At 54.2% G+C, this 15,522-nt stretch overlaps 1 protein-coding gene across 1 annotated transcript in view; it reads right to left on the minus strand.

The window, feature by feature from the left end:
* Nucleotides 1–15,522, minus strand: part of ZNF277 (zinc finger protein 277) — a 66,747-nt gene that overhangs the window by 14,485 nt on the left and 36,740 nt on the right. The window contains exons 3-7 of the mRNA XM_028525958.2: nt 14,278–14,366; nt 13,913–13,995; nt 3,541–3,632; nt 2,668–2,778; nt 707–839 (exon numbers count right to left, since the gene is read on the minus strand). Coding sequence (XP_028381759.2) covers nt 707–839; nt 2,668–2,778; nt 3,541–3,632; nt 13,913–13,995; nt 14,278–14,366 — 508 coding nt within the window. The remainder of the gene's footprint in view (nt 1–706; nt 840–2,667; nt 2,779–3,540; nt 3,633–13,912; nt 13,996–14,277; nt 14,367–15,522) is intronic.

Raw genomic sequence — 15,522 nt, forward strand, 5'->3', positions numbered from 1 at the left:
CCCTCGTAGGTTTCCAACCGCCCCCTCGAACACATGCCTCCACTGGAACGCCTCTCTCCCCGCGGGACCACCCACGGAGGCCGTCTGTGGGCTTAGGCTTCTGAGCAAGGACAGCGTTCAGTGCATGGAAAGTCCTTAACCTCTGACCCTGTCCGACCGTCCACAGGCCAAACACACGCAGGTCCTCCTGCCTCGGGGAATGACCCACATGGCTTCATTTCACCAAAATTTCCACTAAAACAAACTGGCACAGGAGGATGGCACAGACGATTTTGGGGGAGTGGGGAAGGGGAGGATATTATAATCAGAAAAGAGGGGAGGAGTGAAGAGACTGGTTTGCTTTTTTTTTTTAAAGAATTACCCGGTGTATCACCTCCCACAGCCAGAGGCAGACGCATGGCGTCCCCTGGAGTATGGGAGGCGTCTCTGGCCTGGAGGTGACGCAGCGGGTGGGTACCTTTTCAGTCGCCATCACTGTGGGTTCCACAGACAGTTTTACTCTGTGAACCGCAGGCAAAGCAGGCAAACCCAGAGCAGCTGCGTTTGCAAAGGAACTTTTCAAGGGCAGCAGTTGCGTGGAGCGCCCCCCCACCCCCCGTGCCTTCCAGCTTATGCAACCTGCGGGCTGCCGCGGCACAGCCTGTGGACAGGGTCCGGCCTGCGGGACGTGCTCCGCCCCACGTCCACGTCGAGGGGGAAGGCTCACCAGGTAGTTGATGACGTAGAAGCGGTCGTACTCCCGGTTCCTCGGGTTGACCCTGCGGTGCCGCCTCTTCCGCATGTGGTCGCGCAGGGCGTTCCTGTCCCGGAAGGTCCTCTCGCAGTACAGGCACTGCAGGCTGGGGCGGGGACACCGCGCTCAGTCGGCCGGGTCCCCACTGGGTTACAGCCACACAGACCCTTCCAGCGGGCTGGGGCAGCCTCGCCGGAGCCCCTCCCACCGTGTTTCCCCGGCTTTGTGGGACGCGCATGTACTTTCAAGTTGGTTCGAACTGTGGCCAAGACGGCCGTGTTATTTGGACAGTTCACTGATCAAACCGCCTAGGCTAACGCCGCAGACGCAGGCCTGTTCGCACAGAACGGGCGCGATGGCGAGCACCGGCTGCGTCCGCCACCTGTGACGAGGGGTCCGCGGCTCGGTGTCTCCCGGGAGCCGATTTGCAGGGCGAGACGCCCAGCTCCCGCACCTCCGGGCTGGGCAACTGGGTCGCCTTACTCCTCTTGTCTGACCTCTAAACTGACGAGGACACCTAATCTTGGAGAATTTTAAAAACGTATACACACTATGCCTGTATAATTTATACATATCTGAAGAGAAACATGTGCATATGTGCACCATTTATATGCACTATAAATACAATACCCAGCACACAGTAAGTGCTCAATAAATGGTAGTTAGCATCCTATCACTCTCATGCACCTTCTACTTGAATAGTCCCACTGACGAGGAATTCATCACCTGGCCGGTCAGTGATGGCCAGTTTCCAACCAGTCACAAAGGAAATGCCCTTCTCAGGTTAAGTGTGACAGCTGACATCCTGTGACTTCTACCCAACGGTCGCTGGAGCTCCACTCTATGGAGTCACATAGAATTAACCCACCTACTACATGAAATCTTGCAAATGATTCAAATCAGGTGTTTCCATTTTGAATTCTTTTCATCTCTACTAAATACCCTTTCAAAAATTTCTATGCCATTGAAACAGCTATGGCCTTTTACAGTAACCAATCTATGAGTGACAAGCTGACGGTGATTGGCATTCTGGCATTATTCTATAGACAAAGGGTCCTCCAGTAAAAGGGTGAAGGGATTTGTTTTAATGTAGTGTTGACACCAGAATATGAATTCAGAAGTTTTTATAATTAACCTACATCAATCGATGCATCTTGTTAATGTTATTGCTCCACAGGCCATGGGTCGAGATACCACATTCTATCGTATTACGTTTAAACAAAGGAAAACAGGTTTTGAGAAGAAAGCAGTCTTGGACCCCTTCCCAGAAAGTAAAGTTGGCTGGATTTCTAAAAGGCATTTGATAACCTTGAGAATTCCCTTCCTCACTGCTGCAGGCGGATGGGGCTCCGGGACCCAGGGTCACAGGACGTTGCCTGGGGACAAGTGGATGCCTGGGGACAGGTGGATGCCTGGGGACAGGTGCAGCGTCCCGCACACCAGTGCGGAGGAACAGGGAAGGGCCAGAGAGTGCACGCGTGTGGCACTTTCTCTCCCCCGCCCAGCCAAGTGACGCCCCTCAGTGTGGCGGTGCACCGACTTCACTGACTGTGAAATAATTAGAGAGAACAGTGAAGAAGCCCTGAATCCTGCACCGAGGACGGAGGTTTCGGGGGAGTGCGCATGAGGAGGGGCCCCCGGGGGGGACGGAGCAGTGGCTGGCGCTCTGCCTCTGGGCTGCACAGCGAGCACCCTCGCCACACCGCACCGAACGCGCCTGCACGGCGTGTGCCTTGTTCGGTGCACGGGGCGTTTTCGTCTAAAGAGCAGACCCACCGATACGCTCTGCCCAGAAGGAGGACCGTCGCAGGAGACGGGAAGGCCTCCCACGGGAACAGTGAGGAAGGCCCGGTTCTGCAGCTACTCCTGACCACGCGCCTGGGACAGTTCACAGGAGCCACACAGATCCAGGCTGCGGCTCGTCAAGGACTTACTTGTCCAGCTTCTCCTGCAGGGTCCGCAGGAACTCGCCGCAGTGGACGATGTTGTCGGGCAGCCCGATGTTGAAGGCGTGCTCTCGGGACATGTGGTTCAGGAGGACGGACCTGGGGGGCGGGGGGAGCAGAGCCATGGTGTGAGGTGCGAACCGCCCGGGGGCAAGGGGCCGGCACCGGGGCCCGGGGAGCGCTGACCGGCACCGACGGGGAGGAGGACGCGGGGGATTCTGCCCCGAAACACGCGTGGGGCCGTGGGGGAGGGCCCCGGCCTGTCAGCCTCACAGAGTGGCGCCAGTCCGTGAGCGGGGTTCCCGGTCCCGTCACTGTCTGTCTGTCTGTCCGCCACCGGGCGGGGCCTCGCTCCGCAGGTGACTCGGGTTTCTGGGCTTTGGACGGCCACAGACACTGTGCTTCACTAGTTTCCTGACCCATCCCGGGCGGAGGGACGACAGAGCTGCCCACGACAGCCGAGACCTGCTCCCTGCTCCCGCCCGGGACTGCGGGGACTCCGTGCCGGTTTGTTTCTTTTTAAACAAAAGCGAAACAGCGGGGGCGCGAGAGGTTCGGTGAGCGAGCTCGCACAGGACGGCGTGTCTGCGGCGGTGTGTGCCCGCAGTCTTGCCTGCGGCCGATCTGGAAAGTTTTACCGCGTTGGACACAAATCTGGTTTTGGCGTTAAAAACCTCACTTCCCCGCTCTGCGCAGAGCGCCTGCGGCCCGTCTCCGCCGTCAGGCGCGCCGAGGAGTGACTGCCGGCGCCACGACAGGGGCCCCGCGGACCCCGCCCTCGGGGCACACACGCAGGGCAGGAGCTCGGACCGGTTTTCGCGGGGAAGACGGTCGCGTTTAAAGACACGCGCGGTGGCAAACCTGTTCCCGAGGAACTCCTCGCTGCAGAACATGCAGACGCCGCGGAAACTGTCGTCGCTCCGCTCCCGCTGCTGCTGCTCCAGGATCCCCCTCTGCGGAGGAGAAAGGGCGTCGGGACGGCCTCCGGCAGACGCGGGTAGCCCGAGCCCAGAGCCTGGTCTGCACGGGAGGGACCCGGGGTCGGCGCACACGGCGGGGGGCACTGTGCAGGGGCGTCCGTCCCGGCAACACCCCCCCCCCCGCGATGCTCCAGCGGACTCGGCGCAGGAAGCACGGAGCCGGCAGCGCCCCGCCCCCTTCCCCGAGGACACGCTTCTTCAGTGTCAGTCAGGCACCGGCGTCCTCGCTCTCGTGCCAGAACCAGAACCAGGGTGGGGTCTTGGCCGCGTTCCCCTCTGTAATTCTCAGTTTACTCTGTACTCGAGTTCCAATCAACGTTTCCCTTGCACTATCTTTCTCATTCCTTCTCCTCTCCACCCCTTGCCAACCATGTCATGGACCCCCCCTTCGAACCGGCCACTAGGGGACCGCTGTGAGTGTGTCTCCAGAGGTCCCCCGCCTCCAGCCCCCTCCACCAGGCCGTCCTCTCTCTGGCTGCCAGAGACACTCTTCCTGACCACTGTCCACACGCAGGGCCAGCTGCCTGGTCACTCTCCGACCGAGACCACTTTAAGTGTGCTTTGGCAATGCCCGGCTCTAGCGAGCGCGGCTCAGTCGCCTCTGCTTTCTCACCCTGGCAACTAGATCTGCTCTTTAAGTCCCACCTTGATTCCTGGCGCTGCCGGGTGGCCGCTTCTACACGCGGGCAAACACGTGGGAGCTTCGGCTCCCTGCGCAGCCTCAGGTTCAAAGTCTGGCTCCCGCCTGGACTCCACTCGGCCCCCTCGGCCCTCAGCTTTCTCACTTCCAAGAGGAAATGAAAGAAACTGCCCCGTGGCCCTGCCAGCAGGGCTGAGTCAGACAACCCGGCGTGTGAAGGGGTCTGAGGGGCTGGGTCGGGCTGTCACCACCAGCATCCACTCCCGCCACCTGTCACCCGCCGCCGCCTCCTCTTCTGAAAGGGTCGGAACACTCTTTGAAGCTATAAAAGAAGTCTTTCTGCCGTTCTTATGTTACCCTGGCATGCTGCACCCCAGCTTCTCCCGTAGCACAGGGCTCAAAATAGGAGCATCGTGGAGTTTGTTGCCGGTTCTGTAAGTATTTATAGACCCGCACAGAAAGTGAGCGAGGGTCCAGAGGCTGAATGCGCGCCATGTGGCCCTTCTGGCCGTGCACCGCCGAACACCTAGAAATGCGAGCCCACTGAAGGAAACATAAGAAGCCACGGTAACTAAAACGAACTCATGAACTTCTGCTTTCAGCCACCACAGGAGAGTGGACACTGACTGCACTTCCCCTGTAAACTGCAGAACAGGCTGCCTCGTGCGTCCGCTCTGTTCCGGACACGGGGTGACAGGGCCGTGACCCTGGGACAAGAGAGTAACACGTGGCCCGTTTTCTGCCGGGTGGTGTTTTCCAAATTGCGACACAGAGAAACCGAACCCAGATGCTGGGCAGAGGAAGAAGAGGCTGGTGTGTAGGATGCCAGGCCGGTGGGGCTTGGGGGACGAGGGACTAGAAAGCACAGCTGTGGAGAAGGGCCAGGGAGACCGCGCTGGGTGGGCTTCCCATCTCTGCCCGGACCCCCAGCTGCACGAGTGTGGGGCAGCCGTCAGGGAGCCGGCGGGGGTGCTTCCGGGAGAGATTCCGGAAGTCGCAGCACCAGAAGATGCTGGAGCTCCCACATGCATGATGGGAAAATCCTGCTCGACCACCCAGGTGCACAGCAAATACGACAGAAGCAGAAGAAATGCAAGGGGTAGTAAGGTTCACCTATCAGATGATTTTGATTGTTGCTCTTTAAAAACTGCGATGGACAGTAAACGTCCGACAAAAGAGGCCCTGGGAGAGGAAAACCACCTTCACAGGCACTCACGGTCTGGCCTAAGACAGAACACACGTCCCGGAGCCCTGCCGCATCCAGGACGTGGTCCGCGTCACTGGCAGCCACCTCCTGGCTCCGGTTCGCAGGCTCAAGACCGCGCAGCCCAGAGGGAGCTGGAGGGGGATCTCACTCAACGTTTTCTCCGTTTTGACTCAAACACACAGAAAAGATCCATGAGTCCAAACCAGAGGGATGCTAAGCCACCCAAAGCCTTCTTTAGCCAAACGCGTTAGTTGTATCAGCGCGCCCTGGGGCCTGCGCGCCACGCTGGGACGTGAGCGGCAGCTGGGGCGGGCAGGGCCGCGGGGTGAGCTGCTTCCAGAGTGCAGGCTGGGCCCAGTGCCATTCTGTCCTGTGGTCTGGAGCCCCTGCCGGCGATGACGCCACGGACGACTCCCAGCTGCTTCGCCTGTGCTGCCCACGACCCCAGGAGGACACTCGGCCAGAGTCCCTCCCGGGTGGGCCCTCACCGCCCCGGCTCAGGCACCTCCTTCACTCCTGCCGTTCTTTACCTGCGTGGGTTCATTCAAGATCTGCCATCTGCCCACTGTGCAAACTCTGTTTGAACCCTTCCCCAGACCCTCCTTCGGGGAAGGGGGGCCCCCGACACCACATTTTGTTTTCTGGTCATTTCGTGGGCATAAGCCCTTTCCCACTTGAATGCCGCCAGGGCACGTAAGAGCCCTGTGGCTGGAAGAAGGGCCCCGGTGGCAGGGAGCTCCGCTGTGGTTGCATTCTCTGCCTGCCTGCTGGGCTCCGACCACACCCCGGCCACACTGGACCCTGCTGGCCGCAGCGATGCGAGGAATGCTCTGCCTGCTCCGTCCTGGCCATCCTCCTAACGTCTCCTCATGGACTGCTTCTGGTCCTGCTAACTACACCAGTCTGCTCCGGTAAGATCTCGCTGACCGACACTGCTCAGCACCGGCCTTTTGGAGCTGGAAAGTCCCAGGGACCTCCGGAGACTATTCACGATTCCCTATAAAGACGTCTCGGGATGACTGTGTAAAGCCACACAGCTACTTGGTGCCAACGATGGTGGTGTTACGGTCAGGTACCACGTTGCTTTATCTTCCCCAGAAGGTCCCCACGGGAGCTCGTGCAGGCGGCTGACGTGTAACCCTGACTGTTCTGTGTGGTGAACGAATGAGTTCGGAGTCCAGGGCGCGGAGGGCTGGGGAGGCAGGCCACACAGGACTCCTCCCCACAAGGAGAGAGTCGTTAGGTGGGTCTGATGCGGACCAGCTTCTCGTCGTCAGAGGCGGGAGAACATTCCGACGGGAGAGACAACACACACACACAACGACAGCCATGCCGGTTTCTGACTTAGTTAGAACAGGGTGCTTGGGACGAGCAGCTTTTCTGGGGTGTTCGCTGTGGCAGAGACCTGAGAGCCCTTACGGACAAAGAGTACGATGTTGGGAGATAGCCCCTGTAAAGCCTCACCGAGAGGCGCGGATCAGAGCCCGCCGGCCCCGTGATTTTATTTCCCTAAAACAACCTAACGCTGGCTGGATAGCCTACATTTTGTTCACGGATTTGTAGACTAGAAGGATGAAGAGAGCGTCACAGATGTTGTATGTTTGAACTTCTCAAAGCGGCTGACGAAATCAGATACGATTTTCATTGCAAACTAGACCTGGATACGAACCACAGTTGCAAGAATGCAAGATCAGCTCCTGTGTCAGGCGAGGAGTCCTGATAACAAGCTGCGCGCGGCTCTAATTGGTTTAAAATGTCAAGTGCGGCAGCGAGGGGTCAGCGCCAGTCTTCATCTTTATGCATGAGGGCAGCAGGGGCGTTAGCGGGGCGGCAGGTGCGGCCGGCGGCACTCGCCCGCCACAGGGGACGACACGGACCCAGGAAATGAAAATGGGCTTAGGCAGAAAGTGACAAAAACCAGCCAGTGTAGGAAAAAGCGATTTAGAAAATGTCAGTTTCAGTAAGCACACAGGCAGACGGAACCTGATGTTTACAAGGACGACTCCCGTGGGAACAGCTGCACCGACACTGGGAAGGAAACCTGAGGCTGGTGTCTTCCGTTACCGGCGCCAGGAATGCCCGACAGGTGCTGACGCCCGCCGCTCACGCCTGCAGCTGCGTGGCCCGCCCAGAACACGGCGCAGCTGGGCCTGCCAGGACCTCTCCGGCCGGCAGTCAGGAGCCAGGGTCCCCGTGCCCTGTCCGATGTAACACAACAGCCCACCGCAGTCAGAGCGGTGCCTGGGGGCCGGGGGCAGGCCGGTGGGGGAGTCTCCTGGCCGCCTGCTGCCCGTCTCCAGAGCCCTGAGTACCCCAGCTCGACCTAGCCAGTGTCTCAAGCTGCTGTTGAGCCGTGTGATGAGGGAATTAAAGTGTGAAAAGCTCAGTGAGTTTCCACTAATTTACAGATTAGGGGACACATTTGATTAACAAAGTAAAACAGAAACATGAATAAATTTTGTGTACAAAGGTGGATATACAGCTCCAACCACTTATAAAACAGAATCTGCCTGCAACTTACACAAATATTTGAGACATGCTCTCTCTGACTAGGGTCAAATAAAAAGCTACTTTTCCTCCAAAGAATTCCATTTTAAGTGTCAAGAAAAAAAAATGCTAGGTAGCCCCGAGAGAGGCTGAGCTGTCTGCCGGTGTCTGATGACCACGGCGTGTGAGTTTATGTCGGCAGTGTGCTCACACAACACACTTAACACACACGAAAACACAGCTCTGCATGGAGAGGCAGGAACAACGGCATTAAAACGGACATTATCAGCGATGTTATACAGCCTTTAAAAACGAATCAATAAAATCAAGTGGTTTCAGCTTTGTATGAGAGATAAAGGAGAGTTGACGTTGACAATATCAAAGATCTTAATAAATAAACGAGAGAAGATATGCCAACAACTAAGGAAAGACAATAAAACAAACGAAGAGCCAGAGAGTGATTTCCTACCTGGATGACACACTCCCCGGAGCCCACAGGCTCTGGTCTGACACCTCACCTCGCGGGAAGACACCAGCCCAGCCCCGCCCCCCCACCCAGACTGCGGTGCTGAGGCAACAGCCACCTGCTCGCTGGGCAGGGTGGACAGGCAGCACTTCCCTTCTACTGTGAGTCTTCCTGAGGGGGCTTTTGAAGGGAAAGGAAGAGACAGGACAGAGGGAACACCTAAAAAAATAACTAGCAGAGACAAAAAAATAACATATGTAACCATTTACATAGAATAGCTGATCACAATAGGAAAAAAGTATGAACACAGAAGAAAACCCACGCGAAAGGCAAGCACACGAGAACCAGAGTAGCTGCTGCGTTTCCGTCTGTGTTAAGGGAATACGGGAGTTAGCCTGGTGAGAGGAGGCGGCCTCTTACGGACCGGGCGGTGGTCTTGGGAGACTCACAGCTGCCTGCCTTCCACACCAACGCCCGGCGCTGCTGGGGCGGCTGGGCCAGCCCAGCCTAGCCCAGTGCCACCTGCCCAGTGCCACCAGCCCAGTCTCTTCTAGGACAAGCTCAGGGTCAGGTACAACAGCCCTGTGTTTCTCAGAAGACAGAGACCCTTGAAACACACTGTCTTCAAGGTGTAAAAGAAAACCTGAGACACTTAGGCCCACAGGAATAAGAAATTCCTACCCACCACTGACCTAAAATAATACGCTAGATTTCCTTCAAAAAAATTCTTAGCGTTGGAAACAAGACACTTATTTATTTACGCATGCATTTATGTCCTGTTCATTCATTTTTCTTCATTCGTACAAATGCCAACTTAGAGAATGTCACATTTGCTTACAGAGGAGGATGGAATCTGACATAGGACCCTGGTGCAGCTGGAATGCGCGCGGGCCGGGGGTCGAGAAGAGCGGGAGCTGCTTCCCTTCCTGTTTAACATGGGATCTAACAGGGATCTAACAGGGCTCTGAGCGTATCTCCTCGTATCTTCGACCTTGACTTTCTCTGTAAGCAGAGAAAATGATATTGCCTTTTTGATCTCACAGAGCCCATGTATATTAAAAAAGGCCACGTGAGATTTAAATTCAGTCGGTAAAGTGCAAGATTCGGTTCAGTGTGGGTTCAGACTGGGTTTTCACTGGGTTCCTAAATGGAAACATGAATTAACCTGAAGGTTAAAATGACTCAGTGGCCACTGCAGCTCCCTTGGTCTCTGTTGCCTCGTTAACAATAATGTCACATTCAATGGGCAACAGCATCTCTCTCTGGGACAGTTGTGCTGGAGGCAATTAACTCACCTGTGCTTAGGAATTATGCAAGAAAGGTATAAATGTAAAATGACTGTTAACTTTGAAGTCACTGACAGTAAATAATCTGATCTTTCACTAGAAGCCACTAAAATCTATAAGAACGTGGCGTGAGCCCTGGGTGCTGTGGCTCAGTGGACTGAGTGCCGACCTGTGAACCAAAGGGTCATTGGTTTGATTCCCAGTCAGGGCACATGCTGGGTCGTGGGCCGTGTCCCCAGTAGGGGGCACATGAGAGGCAACCACACATTGATGTTTTTCTTCCCATCTCTCTCCATCCCTTCCCCACTGTCCAAAAATAAATAAATAAAACCTTAAAAAAAAATAAAAGAAAGTGGAAGGAGGATGGAAAATCTTAGAGAAAGATATATATTTCATTTTATTCTTGTTTTATTGTCAGGGGAGGTGGGAGATACGAAGTGGCAGTAAGCACAAAAAAACATGGTTCCTTTCCAGAGGATCAAATTGCTACATAGGTTAAAATTTTCATAAAATATTTATGGTTGTCATAAATGACCTCTCAAGCTGACATTTATAATAGTGATTAAAAATAAGAAAACCTCCATGCGGCTGAGTGGATATTTCCCTTCATCTCAATTTAATTAAAAGTTACATCTTGCCACCGAGAAGTTACAAATGCCACACGCCTTCTGCCAACAAATGGGAACCGAGGGCTGGTTAGCGCTCAAGTGAAAAGTGTGACCCAGTGATTAAAGACATCTGTCTCCATCTCTTTTTCAAACAGGGAGATGTGATTATAACACTTCACAGAAACACCGAGCCCGTACTTCAGGATTAAATCTAAGTTAATGCTTTGTGAACAAGGCTCAGGGAAGATACCAACGTGAATGTCCAAGTTCAGCACTTACGAGGCATCTTATCCAATAAGGAAGACAGGCTTTTAAACAACTAACGATGATTGAAAAGCCACTCAAGATCAGGCTTAGAAGAGGGCTATCGATTCGCACGGGTGGCAGAGCCTGAGGCAGCTGTGCCGTTTGCACAGGCGGACCCGCGGGCCGGCGGGGCAGAGCGCTGGGTGTGGCCAGCCTGCCCGAGCAGCCCCAATGCCCTCTGGGTCCTGCAGGCTCTGCGGCGACAGGGCCGTGGGCTACTGCCCCCTGCTGCAGCGGCGCCGAGAAAGCCCATGGGCTTGCGGAACAAGCAACGAACTGCACACTAGGCAACGCAAAGAAAGATGGGTGGGGGGGTGTGCGGGGGGGGGGGGTGTGGGGGGAGGCCCTGGAAGAGCAGTTCGAGCCCGGAAAACCTCAGGACTACACCGATGATAAAGACCGCGGCAGGCTTGAAGACACTACAGTGGTCTGGATGTGTTTTAACCTGAAGACTCGGGAGGCGATCAATTGGCTGGACGGCGCGTGCGCGCGCAGACAGGCTGCGCTGAGGTGCTCGGAGCGCACCGAAGGGCGTGCGCACAGGGCGCCGAAGAGGACCAGACAGGACCGGACTGGATGAATGACTCCGGCAGGCGGGGGAGGAAAGGGACGAGTTCAGAATGCCTCCGGAGATGTCCAGACCGAGTGACTAGGAGAATGGGGAGCGAAGGAAAAGGGGCCAATTGCAAGTCTGGGTAGATAAAAAGTGAGTTTGGCTTTAGGCAAATTGAACTTGAGGTGCTGATTGAAAATCCATATGGAAAAGATGAATGTAAGGGAAGTTAGCATTGGGCAGGGCGAACTCAACCTGACCACCCACTGTGTGCCATCAGCACAGTGGTGGCAGTCACAGGGTGACATCCTGGGCGGGCGACGAGACCCTGAGAAACTCACAGATACCTGTTTAGGTGAAAAGCACCGCTGCAGGAGAGTAGGGTAGGGCGATGAGACCCAGGGAACACTCTTCAAGAAGGAGGCTAGAGGGAAGGTGTAAAAGCTTTCAAAACCTTTAAAGCGTTTATCAAAAGCTATTAAAACGCTTTAACGGCACACAGCATGTCTGAAACTCCTCCACACGATCCTCCAGCTAAACAGGAGTTCGATGCCTGTGAACGAACTGGCTACAGTTTCGTCACGTTTTGCTCCTTTGAGCTTCCATACTGCTCACGTTCAGCAAACCGGTCGCTGTCAGCCTGTGGGGCTGGGGAGAGGTGCGATGCCGTCATTTATAGTAAGAAGCACGTATCTGGCCTTTGTCTGGGCTCCTGGCACAAGAGCTCCCCAAATCCTCAGGATGTGCTACGTGTTGAGAACCACACAGGTGCCCTCGCTGTGTCACTGAGGTGACCTTCGGGGAGCTCCCAGGTTACAGACTGGCTGCTGGGGCGTCAACCATGATCAGAGGGTTGGAACTGCCCAGCCCAACCCCCACCTCCTTGGAGGGGAGACGGGCTAGAGACTGAGTTCAGTCACCAACGGCCACGGGCCGAGTCCATCGCGCCCTAGCCTCCACACAGGCCCAGAAGGACAGGGTCTGGAGGGCTTCTGGGTGGACGGACTGGGATGCGTCCACATGCTGTCCCTTGGGCCTCACGCTCCGCAGGGACAGAGCCCTCTGTTCAGGCCTCCAGCCTGTGTCTCTCTTCATCTGGCCGCTGTCCACTCATATTGCTCCATATCTTTGTACTGTGCACATGAATCTAGCGAGTAACCGGGATTCCCAAGTTCTGTGAGCCGCTCTGGCAAATGAGTCAGACCCGTGGAGGGGTGGTGGGAACCTCTGGTTTATAGCCGGCTGGTCAGAAGTAGAGGTCACACCCTGGACTCGGGTTTGGCACCTGGAGTGGGGGCCGTGGGGCGGGACTGAGCCTTTGGGACCCGCTACTTTCTCTGGGCAGACAGCGTCAGAAGGGAGATGAACTGTGGGTCATACACTTGGTGTTGGGGAACTGCTTGATGAAGTGGGGGGAAACCCATGGAATCTTCCAAGGGCATCTAAAGTTTACGGAGGTAGCGATTTCTAGGGATCTGTAGGCATACCTCGAAGAGTCTGGGTGCTGAGCAACAGCAGTGGCTGAAACCGGGTTGTGAGTTCTTAAAGGAAACCCGGGTGGGTGCCAGGGTCAGGATGGTTGGATCACTCCTGGTTTGAGGCCGCTGTGAGCAAGAGCGAGAGAAAACTCCCGGAAAGTAAGACTTATGAAGAAGTCCAAGCAAACCAGATCCGTAACATGCCACAGTAAATCCATCCCTCTTTTGCAGACTTCTAAGACATTGCGACAGGAAAACAAGAGGAACTCAGGGAGCCCGGTTACCTCACTGGCTTTGCTGCTCCAGGAAAAGCGTATTGGTTTCTTACATATAAATCAACCTCCTACAATATCGTCCCTTCTTAGGGGAGGAATAATCATTTGGGAGGTTCACGATACATCAAGTGCTTCAGGGACTTTCTCAGACCACGTGACTGTGGGAGATTGGATTTATTTTCCTCCCAGATCCCCTGAGGATTCCGCAGCAACAGTGAACCCGCAGCGCTCTCTCATAACACATTCTCTAGTCGAGTCCGAAGACACGAGGGATGCTCATAAATAACCCCTGGAGGAAGAGCAAGTCGATGTCAATCAACCCAGTAATTGAGATTAATCACACAGAGTAAAGAAAAACCACACTTCTACACAAAATTAACAACTTAAGAAACTCATGTCTGCTCAAGTAATGAAAACGACACTGGAACACTCCCACACGCTGCTCCCTTTTTAAAAGAGGACAGATGCTGAGACTTGACAGTCCGCGCACTCGGGGTGCAGGCTGCAAAGGAGGGGGGCTCCCGTGTTAACCTGGCCTCAAGCTCACGCACTCGGGGGACAAAAGCCGAGCGGGTGCAGAGCACATTCCAGGGAAGAGGAGAAAAGAGACTGTCATCAATTCAGCCCCATTTCAGCCCAGGGCGTTCGCCGCCATGTGCCAGGCGGCTGAAATCACACTTAAATGTGTGAGCTCTGTTGTTACTTTAGTGAGAATCCAGGAAGCAAAGCAAAGCCCCAAGTCCCTGCTGCACTTTTGACATGAAGTGCTTTAATCTTCGGTCAAGTGTGTACTCTTTTTCTGTTTTAGGATTTTGATGTATCGTCTCCTGCTTTGGTGTATGTTTGAAAGTTTCCAAAATAAAAAGGAAAAACAGCAACAAAAAGGAACAACAACGATTTCTGTACGTGTTCCCGACACACTGCTCATCCTTGAAAACAACTCTTACCAGTTTCTGCTTCTGAAGCTCTTCCCTAAGCACTCTGTCTTCCGGTAAAACGTCACACAGCAAAAAATAATTGTCCTGCTCCTCTGTTGAGAGATTAGAAAAATAAATGAGACACGAATCACCATTTTTTCCAGGACTTGTTCCTTAAAAAATTCTCTCTTTCTCATCTGTCTATCTTTCTACTTATTAAGATCTCTCTTCTGGTATCTAGGTCTCCTTTTGCTTTATTGAAGTTCGGCAATATAAACAGAGCAATTTAATTTTAGCTGTCATGGAAGTGAGAGAATTCTAATTTAAGAAAGCGAGATGATTGCTTTGAATGTTGGGGTTGCAGGCAAAAGATGGTGGCCAAGATGTCTCCTTACCCAGTGGGGCTGTGGAATTGATCCTTATCACACTGCAGAAGTCCGTGGTGGGCTGCTCGCTGAACCTCTTCCGCCAGTATAAAATGTACCTGGGAACAAAACAAAACAAAAAAAGGGATGATGATTGACTCAATACAGTACTTACTTTAGAACGATACATTTTATAATAGCATTTAATTATCCCAAAGTAACAAATCAAATGCTGACAAAACACCACTAGAAAATTTATAAATAGAAAGGCAGAAGAGCATTGTAGAAATATGAAGTATTTAATAAAATGAAGTTACCCTGTAAAGGCATGGAAATGATTAAACTTTACTATCAACAAATTCAGGAGAGACATGTGGGAAAACTAAAGTGAATTCTTTTATGGGGTAATGAAATTTTTCTGAAATCACATCAAAGTTTATATAAACTTAAAATGTTACATTTTTCAATAAAATGAAAGGTGGTTATCTCACATTAAAATAACAGAGGTCATAATAATAATAATGCAATGAAGTCAGCAGACTGAAGTCAATCCAATTTCTACATAATAGGAGAAAAAAGTTCCAAAAGAATTCCATGTGTCTGATGCGGGGCAAACTTGGCCTTTGGAAAAGCAGTCAAGTTTTACTTATATGCGTAACGCCCAGAACTCGGGAGAAAGAACGACAGGTTCGATCAGCTGTCCATCTTCCCATTTACCCGAGATTTACATGGGTGGTTCGAGTCTCAGTTACCAAGTGGTACCCGGAGAACGGCGTGCTGCACGGCCAGCTCACCGGCTGCCGCCCGGGCCCACCAGAAGCGGAAGGCCAGCGCATCGCCCACCTGTCAAGGTGCAACAGAGAGGGAAAGTGCCTACCAAGGGCCACCGGGGCCAGCGCCAGCACCCTCCGCTCCTCCGTCCCCCACCCCCAACAGGAAGAGAGAGAAGGGAGAGAGAAAAGGCAGAGGAGCCTTCGGAGACTGAACCCGTGGTTCCAGCCGCTGTTCTCGTCCTCCCGCCGCAGGCTTCCTGCTGCAGGGCGGCGACCGGGGTGAAGGAGCAAAGGACCCCACCCCCCGCCCCGTGAGCGGTGCCAGGAGGGGAAGACGGGTTGCTTTCCCGGACTGAGATACACGGACATCTGTGTTCTGGACTCCTCGGTGCGTACGGCAGAACCAGGTGCCGTGACAGCGGACTTGAACACAGGAGGGCGCGTCCTGAGGGCCGGTCTGCTGAGGGCCGTCTGGGTGACGCGTCCAGACAAAACGGAGGAC

Source organism: Phyllostomus discolor, chromosome 10 (assembly GCF_004126475.2).
Source record: "Phyllostomus discolor isolate MPI-MPIP mPhyDis1 chromosome 10, mPhyDis1.pri.v3, whole genome shotgun sequence".
Lineage (NCBI taxonomy): Eukaryota > Metazoa > Chordata > Mammalia > Chiroptera > Phyllostomidae > Phyllostomus > Phyllostomus discolor.